At 38.0% G+C, this 13,199-nt stretch overlaps 2 protein-coding genes across 3 annotated transcripts; one reads left to right on the forward strand and one right to left on the reverse strand.

Annotated features, from left to right (window-relative positions):
- The first annotated feature begins 3,281 nt into the window (after positions 1 to 3,281).
- Positions 3,282 to 6,461, forward strand: LOC110918149 (laccase-6). Its single transcript, XM_022162509.2, has 5 exons — positions 3,282 to 3,693; positions 3,775 to 4,019; positions 4,105 to 4,233; positions 5,155 to 6,099; positions 6,168 to 6,461. Exons 1-5 carry the CDS (start codon positions 3,416 to 3,418, stop codon positions 6,296 to 6,298), a joined length of 1,728 nt encoding a protein of 575 aa, XP_022018201.1. The 5' UTR covers positions 3,282 to 3,415; the 3' UTR covers positions 6,299 to 6,461.
- Positions 3,740 to 7,876, reverse strand: LOC110918150 (pyridoxine/pyridoxamine 5'-phosphate oxidase 2). Of its 2 annotated transcripts, XM_022162511.2 has the most exons (8): positions 7,713 to 7,873; positions 7,579 to 7,628; positions 7,439 to 7,496; positions 7,328 to 7,360; positions 7,146 to 7,241; positions 6,736 to 6,906; positions 6,547 to 6,655; positions 3,740 to 4,219 (listed from the first exon to the last, which is right to left on the reverse strand). In XM_022162511.2, exons 1-7 carry the CDS (start codon positions 7,800 to 7,802, stop codon positions 6,557 to 6,559), a joined length of 597 nt encoding a protein of 198 aa, XP_022018203.1. In that variant the 5' UTR covers positions 7,803 to 7,873; the 3' UTR covers positions 3,740 to 4,219; positions 6,547 to 6,556. The 2 variants fall into 2 exon arrangements, with proteins under 2 accessions (XP_022018203.1, XP_022018202.1); XM_022162510.2 differs by lacking the exon at positions 3,740 to 4,219 and having other exon boundaries at positions 6,379 to 6,655; positions 7,713 to 7,876.
- Between the last annotated feature and the right edge of the window lie 5,323 nt (positions 7,877 to 13,199).

Below are 13,199 nucleotides of genomic sequence, written 5' to 3' on the forward strand. Positions count from 1 at the left end.
TCCACAACTAACTATAGCGGTTCAACCCAATGCTCTTGTAAAAAAAATGGCTGAACCGGACTGTGAACACTCCTAGTATACACTACAACCACGAGCCACCTCCGTGATTGACGATTGCTCTTAGTTCCTGAACCACTGCACATCACAATGAACCACTGTGTCGTCGTCCTCACAAACCTTCGGTCAAGACTATCCATGTCATGCCTTGTCATGAACCATCATCTTCCCAATAACTGAATTTTCTTGAAAAACCCTAACTTTTCCCTAATTACCTTCATGTCCTAACCTGAGATCTAAACCTCCGATACTGCCAATATATCTCCCAGAATCAATAGATCACTGATGATGTCTCCTGTTAATAACCAATACCGGTCCGTTGGGCTTTCCACCTTAGGCACGGGACTAGGGCAACCTAAAATCAAGGGCCTCCCAATTTTTTATTTTGTCAATTTTGTATATTGTATAAAAGGAAAACTAAACTAGTTGTTTTTATTAAAAGAGCCTAGATAAAAAAAATGTTTAGGAAAAATGTCCCACATTTAAGGCCCGGTTTCGAATTAACCTACACACAACACTACACGCCTCCAACAACTAGGGACCATTCGAAGACCCCCATCCCAATTCATCGAATCAGCACCTAAAATCCCCTAAAATAGAATTGCAATCATCGTTCCCACTTCCCAATCGCAACCTGCTCTGTCGATAATCAATTACAGCGTTAGGAATGGAGGAAAATTTATGGGCGAAATTAGAGTTATTTACTCAAGTTAGGCTAACTTTCACAGCTAATTTTTCTATTAATCCTTATATATTTTATATGATATTCAAAAGGGCCTGCACTTCATAGTTCGCTTAGGATATTCAAAAACGTTGGAACACCCTCTTAGTAACATCCAGGTCCTTGTGATCAACTCCAAATCAACAAATCTTACTACTTTATCGTATCAAATTCATGAAAATTATCCCATGGATTCAAAGTCACCATACAAACTTCAGGATTTGTATATCTACAATTGTGTTGAAATAGTTTTAACTTATAATAATATGAGATATTTGTCCTTTATTAGATTTTATGTCAAACCCTGTCTAATTATGATGAAAACTTATTGCTTTCTTGGTTTTTAAAAACCACAAAGCGCACAAAACCGACAAAGTTTAACATCATAACGTAAATCGTAAAAGCGGAGGGCTTTTCATACGAAGGGCTTTTGTCTATTGCGTTTTACGTATCTGGGTTTTCGAAAAAAAAATCATAAGTATAGCAATAGTATACTCGTTTTGAAGATTAAAAAAAACGTCGTTTTTCTGATGCAATTTTTATAAAAAAAAAAATAATAATGACGTATGAAAGAGTTATTAACGTTTTAAAAATGGGGGGAATTGGAGGAGAGATAAATTATTGTCTTGTGTTGACCAGAATACCCTTAAACAATTTCAGGCGCCTCTAATTTTTGTTCAATTCAACACATTTAATCAAAGCCCTTAATTATTCAATGGATGGTCAAGATTACTTCATAACATTCCTACACTAATACATCTTCCTATTATATCGTGACCCTTTAAAAAAAATAGTGGAAATTTTGAGGACATGAGTCGGTTTTAGTTTCGTGTTATCTTTCACCAAACACACTTAAACAATGTATAAGATCAATAGTTTAGTGACATAAATATCGAACCTATTTAGTGGTGTGTAAATCAACTGTTCTACACTTCAAACCGAAAATGAAACTCTGTTCAAGATGTTAATGTAGTTTGGAGAACCAGAAAAACCACATGATTAAAAAAGAGACCCCACGTTGGCATGCATCAATAACTTATGATCATTTCTAGAAAGAGAATGTTCAATAAAAGCCAACCCCTTTTACTGCAAAGGAAAACACAAACATCTTGATTGCTCTCTATGTATCTTTACATAAATACATTATAGGGGCAATATATCACATGTGCTCAATTGTTGAGAACATAATAATAGGTTACATAAGGCTGCAGGGAGTGGGGGTGTTTATGGGCGGGGGAAGCTAGGCAACGCTGGCTAACCCACTCTGTGCCAGCGTTGGTTTGGTGTTGCCCAGCCAGCGTCGCTTTGAAGCCCGGCGTTGGGCAGGGGGCGGGGTGAGCTAGCTAGCTGGGATTGGCTGTGGAAATCCGATCGTTGAGGGTAGCTGTTAGCCAAACGGCTAGTTAATTAAAAAAAATCTTTTTTATACCCTATAAATACTACCCCTTTTTTACAATTTTTTACCACTTCTCTACATTTCTACTTCTTCTATCTCTATATTTTTATAAATTTAACCCGTATCCTCTACAATGCATCCTTATAACCGTGGATACGACCAGAGCAACCCCTTTAGATACCAAGAAATCCCGAACCCTAGCCCGCCACAAAACCGTCAACCAGCAAACCGCGGCCCTTTAATCTACTCACCGGTTCCCGACTTAGCGGGAATCGCGTCGTATATAGGAAACCGTGTTTACACGAACTTTCCATACGACGAATCATCTATTCTCGTCGTTAACCTTTCCCAACCCGATTCCGTACCTGAAACACAACCGCAAGACGTTGGTGGTCTGTCATCCAAACCGGCCAAAAAAAGAAGTCACATTTAAAAACGGATGAGGAGAAAGCACTAGCGGCCGCTCAGAATTGGAATTGACGTTGAAAATGAAACAAGAAATCTTGCAGAAATATGATATGGGCTAACCTTCAAGTATTTAATCTTTTTTTTATTTTATGTAGCTTTTTTTTTATTTTATGTAGTTTTCTTAATTTTATTTGGAGTTTTTTAAAAATTATATTTAGTATTCTGTTTTAGTTAAAAGAAATTTTAAATAGTTTAAAAAAAAACCTAACAAATGACACATGGCTGGCCACGCCAACCCACACCCAGCCGGCAGCCCTGCCACGCCGCACCATACCATGTGACCCCACAGCTGCCACCTGTCGATCAACGCCCTAAACCAAAGCCCCCCACTCCCCGCAGCCTAACCGCCTTATGTATCACTTGTGCATAATGCTGGTCAAGAGAGAACAAGAGGTGATTATATGGTTCCATAACCGGTTATGTATCACTAAAGCAATAACTACAATTGTTTATATAGTTCTCGTAGTTCTTTAACGACACTCTTACAATATATCTCTCACACATATATGTTACAATGTTGAGTCAAATAAAGTTGATTTTGATAGAAGTAAACAGCTTCCAACAACTTATTATTACAAATTCTATGCAAGGAAAATCATGAAAGCTGACAAACATAAAGCATCATCACAACTATAACTAATAAAAATATTTCAATTTTTTACATAAAAATGGGATTATTTCTGCATTTAAAAACCCTCCCCTCCATGCTATTATGTTGTCACTTCCCTCTTTACACAAAAATCTAACACCCCAAAGAAAAAAGTGCAAGTAAAATGGTCAAATTGGTAACTACATTCAAGTATGCTCTATTAAGCTTACTATATCTTTATTCTCATAACTGGTTGCATGTCATGGCACAATCGCCAAAGGCTGGTTCAACCAGGTTCTACGACTTTAAGGTCCAGCTTCTTGAAGTCAACAAGCTTTGTAACACCAGAAACATCGTAACCATTAACCAGAAATATCCCGGACCAGTTGTTTACGCCCAAGAAGATGACCGAGTCATCGTTAAACTCACCAACGAGTCACCCTACAACGCCACAATTCACTGGTATAGTGTATATTTTTTTTGTGTTTTTATGTCGCATCAGTTATTGTTTTTCTAACGAATGTATTTTTATAAAATTATTAGGCATGGTGTTAGACAGATATTGTCATGCTGGTCAGACGGTCCTTCTTACATTACTCAGTGCCCGGTTCAACCCGGTCAAAGTTTCACGTACAATTTTACTTTAGCGGGACAAAAAGGGACACTATTCTGGCATGCCCATTTTTCATGGCTTAGAGCTACTGTTTATGGTGCACTTATCGTCTACCCGAAAAAAGGCGTTCCCTATCCTTTTAAACAACCTTATGAAGAGCATATTGTAATCTTAGGTCAGTTAATTTCCATTTCAAGCAAATGTTATAAGATTTATAAAAAAGTATTAAAGTATAATTAGTTTTTGTTCTATTCTTGTAGGAGAGTATTGGCAGCAAGATCTTGTGCAGCTTGAAAAAACTGTTATGGCTAGCGGTACAGCCGCTCCTATAGCAGACGCTTATACCATCAACGGTCATCCAGGCCCTAAATACAACTGCTCGGCAAACGGTAAGTATATCTCAAACGGGAATTATAAGCAATCCGAGCGAGTAAAATGCCATTTTCGAACCTAAGGGGTTTGGCCAGTTTTGCGACTTACGTCCAACGTTTGTTTTTCCGCATCTGGGTTCAAAAGGTTTGAAATCTTGCCATTTTCATATGGCTCGTTAACTCCATCCATTTTTCTCCGTTAAGTCAGGTGTATTTTCGTCTTTTTGTTAACTTAAAGGGCAATTCGGTCTTTTTCACTTTAAGTAAAAAGACCGAATACCCCTGAAAATGCTGAAGTGCCATTAAGGTTAACAAAAAAGACAGAAATACCCCTGACTTAACGAAGAAAAATGGATGGAGTTAACAAGCCGGATGAAAATGACAAGATTTTAACTCTATTGGACCAATATGCGGAAAAACAAACCTTTGGATGAAAGCTATGTTGTCAAAAGCGCAAAAAGCGCGCGCCTAGGCGCCCGGGCGCAGCGAGACGCACCTATAGTGCCTGGTGGTAGCCTAGGCGCAAAAATGGGTTTTTTTGAAAAAACGCTGCTGAGGCGCAAAAAGGCGCGCGCCTAGGCGCAAAAACGGTGCTGAGGCGCAGTGGATAAGCAGGAAAACTGAAAAAATGAAACCGACTATTAGCTACATGATCTTAAATGGCATATATAATAGTTCTTTTAATTTTATATGCGGAATCTTATTTATTTTCAAAGCATAACGTATTTTTTATATTTTTTTTCTCTATGTGCGCTTTTCTTAAAAAAGCCCACACTTTTTTTGCGCCTTGCGCCTAGGCTCCGGGCGAGGCCGATGCGCCTCGCCTGCGCCTTGCGTCTTTGACAACATAGGACGAAAGCCGTAAAACTGGCCAAAACTCAAAATGGCATTTTACTGAAGCAATTCTAAAAAAATGTAATTAATTATTTTCTTTTTCAGATGTGTACAAGATTGATGTTCTACCAGGAAAAACCTACATGTTACGGCTAATCGGCGCGCTTTTAAACATGGAAAGCTTCTTTTCGATTGCTAATCACAAGCTAACAATAGTTGAAGCCGATGGGGAGTACACAAAACCGTTCACTACCGACCAAGTCATGCTCGGACCTGGTCAAACGCTAAACGTCCTAGTCACGGCTGATCAACCGATAGGACGATACTCCATGGCTATGGGCCCGTACATGTCGGCCCAACACGTTGCATTTCAAAACATAACATCAATAGCATACTTTCAATATCTAGGTGCTACACAAAATAGTGTGGTTTTACCGGCTTCTTTGCTACCTCGGTTTAATGATAATCTCGCTGTTAAAACCGTTATGGACGGGTTAAAAAGCCTTGAAACGGGTAATGTCCCGAAAGAAATAGACACGAATCTTTTCTTTACTGTCGGTATGAATGTTAACAAGTGTGGTTCGAGAACACCGAAACAGAACTGTCTAGGTGTTAACGGTGGTGTGATGGCGGCTTCGATGAACAACAATAGTTTCATTAGACCGGATACTCCGATCCTACAAGCGTATTACGACCATACTAACGGTCATTTCACTGAGGATTTCCCGGGGACTCCACTTAAGTTTTATGATTTTGTTAACGGTGCACCGAATTCGCCTCCGAATAACACGGGGTCCACGCATGGGACTAGGACCAAGGTTCTTGAATACGGGAGTCGTGTTCAACTCATATTGCAAGACACCGGGACCGTGACAACCGAAAACCACCCGATTCATCTTCACGGGTATAGTTTCTATGTCGTTGGGTATGGTAGTGGGAATTACAACCCGCAAACCGCAAGTTTTAACTTGGTGGACCCACCTTATATGAACACAATCGGCGTGCCCGTTGGTGGATGGGCTGCAATCAGATTCATTGCCGATAACCCAGGTACATTTAGTAGTTCATAAACATTAAAGTATTAAACATATAACTAATGTATGGGTATAATGTTTTAGGGGTTTGGATTATGCATTGTCACCTGGAGCTGCATTTTGATTGGGGATTGTCGGTTGCGTTTATAGTGAAGAACGGGCAAGGTCCTACGGAAACGCTTCCAAACCCGCCACCAGATATGCCACGTTGTTAATTAGGTGTTTCGGATCGTATTGGTGTAGAATTGGACGGTTGTGATTTTTTCTCAAGTAAAAGATTTTTTTTAAACAAGTGTGCATTAAGTATGATTTTATTTCTAATTGTGTGTAGACTGTAAAAGCATATGTTTCAGTGAAATAAAGTTGGAAGTTTTAACAGATACAGAATCGGATAAAAGATAACACCGATTATATAAAACTTAAACCCATGTTTTTTTTTAAAGTAGACAACGGATCAACTAACCGTGAAACGATCATGGGTTGACTTTTTCTGAATTCCAAGAAGTCTCTTCATTAGCAATCTTCTTCGAGAAGCTTATCCTCTCATTACTCTTCAAATTCAAGTAATCAACCTGTGAACAACGAAAACTACTACAGTTATAGATAGCAGATACAAGTATAAATATTGGAGAAAAAAAGGAACTGGTTTGACCTGATCGGGATCAAGAACCAGCAAGCAAAAAGCTGCAGCAGGACCAGCCGAAGGGTCCAATGAGCTTGGACCCTGGTCCGGTTGGTCACCCAGAGAGGGAAGCCCAGGGTTCGGTCCGAGATACTGGAGCCTGGACTTTGGTGAGCTAGCAAACCAAGCTTTCTCTCTTTGCTGCATCATAGATCACAATATCACACGTATCCTTGGTCTTTAAGTGTTGTAATACAGAGTAATGCAGACAAATCTTTCAGTTCAAATATTTTTTTTGGCGCATACGATATAGTAACTTAGAAAGCATAAATGAGGTAAGCGAGAATCAAAGCAACAACCATACAAAAAGTACTAATAACGATAACAGTAAACTACCGCTAACATAAAACTACTAACAACACTACACGAGTCGAGGCTACCTGAAGTTTCATGGAATCGGGGTTTGATCCATCAATAACATCAACCGCACCATTTATCCGAAACTGCTCCCACGAATCCGTAAAATACCAACAAATCTAAAAATCACAACCAACCAATCACACATGTGAAAAAAAATATATTAACCCAAAAAAAAAAACAGCTTCATGACAAATCAACATACTTCAGCAAATGGCCAATGCTTAAGATCCTCAATCTGCAACAAATTTCCCAAAATCAAAACCCAATTTTTCTATATATAATCAATAATTCAAAACCAAAAAAACAAACCAACCTTGTGACTTCTGCAGTCTGTATTAATTTGTATTTTATTAGCATTATCTTGAAATCCCCTGTAAAACAAAAATGATAAAAACCCTTAAAATGAGTACAACACTAACACAATACAGGGGTTAATTATGTAAAAAAAAATACCGGAAAACAACGGTGCGATTAGCGGGCATGCCATTGGGTCCAATTGTTGCCTATAAAACCCCAAATTTTGGATTCATTGTTATTATTTGTGATCAAATGTGTAAATTAGAAATAATTATAATAATAATACGTACGAGTTGGAAATAGGAAGAGTGTCTGAGGTGGGAATTGGACTGAAGTGCGTTGAGAAGAAGTTGTTTCCATGGGGCTGTTGTCGAACCCATTGCTGATCGGTGTGGTTGGTTGGAGTCGAATGGGTTTAAGCCGATTCTCTGTTCTTAAGTGTTGAGAGAGTTGTGATGTTTTGATATAGTTGAAGGGTTTAAATGAAAGTTTGTACTGTGATTTGTGTCTCTTACTGTTTAGACCTTTTGGTTTTCTTTATTGGATATCGGTCCCTTGAGTTTTGAAGAGTTGATGTAAAATTTGTTCGGTGATGGTAAAATGTAAAAAAAGAAATTTCTAACGGAAAACTTTGTTAAATGTGGAGGAATGTACCAGGTCGGTCATTCCGGGTTGGGTAAACCATTATTATACAGAGATATTAATTACAATAATATCTCAATTTTCTCATGCAAATAGAAAATTTGCATGATATATGTGAAAGTAGGAGATGTTAGATAACCAACTCTCCGATATAAGAGGAAACCCTAATTCACCAATAAGTATAAATAGAAGATGCAATCGCAAGGTAAACACACACAATTCTCTCTCAAACCATTTTTACTCCCACATACGAATACTTATTCTCACGCCGAAGGGTGGTTACGGGAGTAACCCCGTTCCTGTAACGAGTCCTAATGGTGCTTTGTTTTGTAGATCAAAGGTCAAATCACTCTCAGTCGGATCACCCAGCCAAGGGATGTATCTCAGGTGACGTTTCTACATTGGTGCCATCCTATTAGACTATAGGCACACGGGCTCAGTTAGGTTTCTAGGGTTACTCGTAGTCCCTATATATTGTAACATACTCATTCAATAATGATCAATTAGTCTTTCATAATCTTAGATGGTATCAGAGCCAACCTAGGCTCTATATCGTTTCCGCCGCGTCACATATAAATAACAAAACCCTAGCCGTCACCACTTGAGAAAAAAAACCCTAGACAGGGCGGCGTGCCGCCACTGCCGCCCTGTCCGGTCTCTGTTCGTTTTCCGTTTCCGTTTTTTTCCAGTTTTGTCTTCAAATAAAGCTTCGTCTTCGGTTCTAGATTCACCGATCTTTTTACGGTTTCTTACCACACAGATGATGCTACGGCTCATCTTGTTGATTTCGCATCTCCGTCAAGCCGCCTCTTGTCGTCGTGCCGCGCCGCTCATCAGACTACGGTCTTCCGCCGCGCCGCCTGCAGGATTACGATCCGCCGCCGAGCTGCTACCAGCGGTCGCTGCACTGTCGTATTGGTTGCCTCTTATAGGATTACGAGATCATTCAAAATTGTGGATCAAAGATTATGGATTGAAGATTGCAAGATTATGGAATTTTGACCGAAATCGAAGACAGTTTTTTAGGGTTTATTATTGTTTTTATTTTCAGTCTAAGCTTCTAGTTCCATCCGCTACAACTGCGGGGGAGTATTAGACTATAGGCCCACGGGCTCAGTTAGGTTTCTAGGGTTACTCGTAGTCCCTATATATTGTAACCTACTCATTCAATAATGATCAATCAGTCTTTCATAATCTTACACATCCGTGGGACCTGGAATACCAAGAATCCATTGCCACAATGAGTGTTTCGAACGTAAGTACTGCAATGGTTAGCACCATTTCGACTTCCAATGGCGAAGGAGGTACAATATCAATGAACGTTCCAACGACAGTTTCTTCTCCGGCAATAACTAGGTCGTTAAACGTGGAATTTGACGCGGAGATGCCGCCAGGGTACGAGAGGGGACTTTCTAGTGCAGCAGTCTCGGGAACAGTGCCTTCGTCCCTAGGTGCGGGGTCAACTCAACCTCTCGCTACATCTATAACAGCAGTCACCTCGCCTGCATCGACACACGGTGTATCCCTAAACACCAGTTCGCCAGCGTTCACGCCAGCTTCATGCTCAAGAAATTACTATTGTCAGTCACCCCAACTTGTTTACACGTTCACTGTGGGGGCTAGGGGTGTTCAAGATCGGATAATCCGATTTTTGGATATCCGAAAATCGGATATCCGAAATTTCGGATAGTGAAATATTGACATCCGAACCCGAATCCGAAATTTCAGATATCCGATCTAATCGGATATCCGAATATCCAATTTTTTATTTAATTTTTATTTTTCTATTATTTTTTAATATAAATTTCGGATAGTTTCAGATATTCGAATATAAATTTCGGATATTTCGGATATTTTTCGGATACTTCGGATATTTTTCGGATATTTTGGATATTTTTTCGGATATTTCGGATATTTTTCGGATACTTCGGATATTTTCGGATATTTTCGGATAATCCGATTATCCGAAAATTCTCAAAATCACTATCCGAATCCGAATCCGAATTTTTGGATTAATTTTCGGATATCTGAAAATTCGGATATTTCGGATACGGGTTTTCGGATATTTCGGATTCGGTTTCGGATTCGGATTTTTTTGAACACCCCTAGTGGGGGCAACCGCCCAATATTACTCACCAATGGATAGTTTTCAGTTCCCGCCGTTATATCCAGCGACCCTGACTACGGTGATGTCTACACCGCCTCATCAGCCAGTAACGATGACACGGGCAGTGCAAAACGCCCCCATCATACCCGGGTATCAAGCATACATTCCGCCTTATTATTATATGCCATCGTATGGCTACGCGCCTCCTCAGATGTATAGCTTCGGGAATCCGTATGAAGGAAGCCAATCTATACTTAAATCTTACAAATTCAACAGATATCACTCTATGCATGATGAGCTCATGAACCATGCTATATATAACACACAACCGTCTAGACTTTCATTATACACCTGACTATAATCCTTAGCTAGCACTATCACACCTGATAGATATTGGTGATATCGATTTTGACCACAAAGGAATCTCAAAGATCAAATTTCTTAGCCATTCAGCTTCTTTATTAGCTGTTGCAAAAGCTACAAATTCAGATTCCGTTGTTGAATTTGTGACGCAAGTCTGCTTCTTTGAAACCCAGGAGATAGCACCTCCACCAAGTAGGAATATCTATCCACTTAGTAATACAACTTGCATCAGAATACCCTTCTTAAACCCTTCTAAAACTGAAGGAAAACCTTAATAACACAGACCATAGATCATGGTTCTTTTCAAATACTTGAACGATATGTTCACAACATGCCAGTGATGTGTATTTGGATTACTAGCATGCGTCAAACATACTATTATTTTTTTTATATATTCTACCACAGAAATAGGATTACCTGTATTAGATATAATTCTAATATTATGATATGTGGGAGTTCCAACTTGTGAACAAATTTGAAAATTAAATTTCTTTAAAATCTTCTCAATGTAACGAGATTGAGATATTGAGATGTCATTGCCCACATATGTGATTATAATACTAAGAGTTATTTCTACCTCCCCATGTCCTTCATGACAAACTTAAATGACATGAATTTCTTGGTATTATCCACTTGATATTGATTAAAACTAAAGATCAACATCTCATCCACATATAGACAAATTATGAATCATTTGCATGCCTGAAGGATCAAATTTACTATATACACACTTGTCAACTTGGTTAAAAGGAAAACCATCTGACAATCTAACATCGCCAATTTTGATGCCATTGTTTAGGTACTTATTTTAAGCCATAAAGAAACTTTATTAATTTCCACACCTTGTTTTCATTACCAAACAATCTTCAGGTTGTATTATATAAATCTTTTTATCCAATTCACCATTCAAGAACACAGTTTTCACATTCATTCGGTGAATTACAAGATTGTGTATAACTGTAAGTGCTAATAACAATCAAAATTATGGAAATTCTTGCAACAAGAGCATAGGTATCAAAGAAACCAATACCTTCCTTTTGTCTAAAGCCTTGAATGACCAACCTGGCTTTAAACTTATCTGTGCTACCTTCCATCTTTATTTCCTCTTAACAATCCATTTACACCCTAATCGTTTACATCCTAGGGGTAAATCTCATAGTTTCCATGTATTATTTTGCATAATGGAATCAATTTCATCTTGAATAGCTTCATTCAAGAAAACAACATCTCTTGAAGCCATAGCTTCAATAAAATCTATATTGATATTGATATTGATATTGGTATTTATTCAGACCTCTTGATCCTTCTGCCAAATACTTAGCTTTTCTTTCTTTACTACTTTGTATCATTTACTTAGTCAACCACTTAAGAATTACCAGAACTTGGAACCATATACTTAGGTCTAGGTTTAGAGTAAAATAAAAACCTCTACCGAAGTAGAATACTTTTCTAATCTTTTGAATGTAAGAAAGCTTTCGAAAACGATACTCATGTGCCTCGTCCCATCTCTTCTTGTTTTCCGATTATTGGGCCAAGGATCAAAAAAATTCTATTTAAATATGGGAGGATACCAATGAAAGTTTTTTTTATCCTTGGCCCAATATTTAAACAGAAAATATGGAATGATACCAATCTCGACCAGTGTGTATGTGTATCTTTGTATTCCTCAACAACTCCATTGCTATTGGGTTAAATAAAATAATACCATTTGATTTCATCCAGTGATAACATTATCCATCGCTTCTAGGCCTAACATTATTCCTTATTAATGAAACCTAATAATTAAATAGCAGGTTGATTTTCATTAATAAACCCATAACTTACATGATATATAACCAATTCATTAATTAGGCTCATTTAGACCAACCCATTGTGATAAATGTAACAGGTCCAAATAAACGTGGCCCATAATAATAATAAATATATATATTATATATAGTTAATTGAAAACAAAACCCCATAAAACGTCAATCTTACTAGATTAAAACAAGCATACACTCCCGCATCTCCTAACTTGTTTAGTATTTAATAAGATCAAACTTGGTCGACAAGTTAATTCGATACCGCTAAAACATGTTGATAACACTAAAATTACCAACATAAGTTTTTTCCTGATTTTTCTAACTTCAATTCAGCATCGATGCATCAATTTCTTCTTGTTCGTTGGGAAAAACTTTGATATACGGACATTTGGTATAGCATTGGGAAAAACTTTGATATACGGACATTTGGTATAGCATTCTTCGTTAAGTACAGTGCAGGCGCCGCATCTTTCACCGAGAGGCAAACTCGTCATCGTTTTTTTTCATGAAATACTGGTAGTAGTGGTTTTTTTTAGGAAATAAGGTTAAGTTTAAGAGAAGATACAGGGATATTTATACCGACCAGATAAGGTTTTTCGTTTTGTCTGTTGTGCCAGTTGGGGTGGGGACCACAAAATGGATAACGTGCAAACGACTCCTTTTAAATCACAAGTATAGAAGTGTGGTGATTGTCGTTTTGTTATTTTTTATCATTTAAAAATAAACCTTTATTATATTTTAAAAAAAGGGTTTTCTTAAAAACGTTTTGTTCTCTTTTTAAATATGCATGTATGTGTATATATAAGTAGGTACGTATTTATCTTTTGTGAACATACCACCGCCTCAGCACTTGTTTCCTTGAA

The sequence above is a fragment of the Helianthus annuus genome, chromosome 16, assembly GCF_002127325.2.
Source record: "Helianthus annuus cultivar XRQ/B chromosome 16, HanXRQr2.0-SUNRISE, whole genome shotgun sequence".
Taxonomy (NCBI): Eukaryota; Viridiplantae; Streptophyta; class Magnoliopsida; order Asterales; family Asteraceae; genus Helianthus; species Helianthus annuus.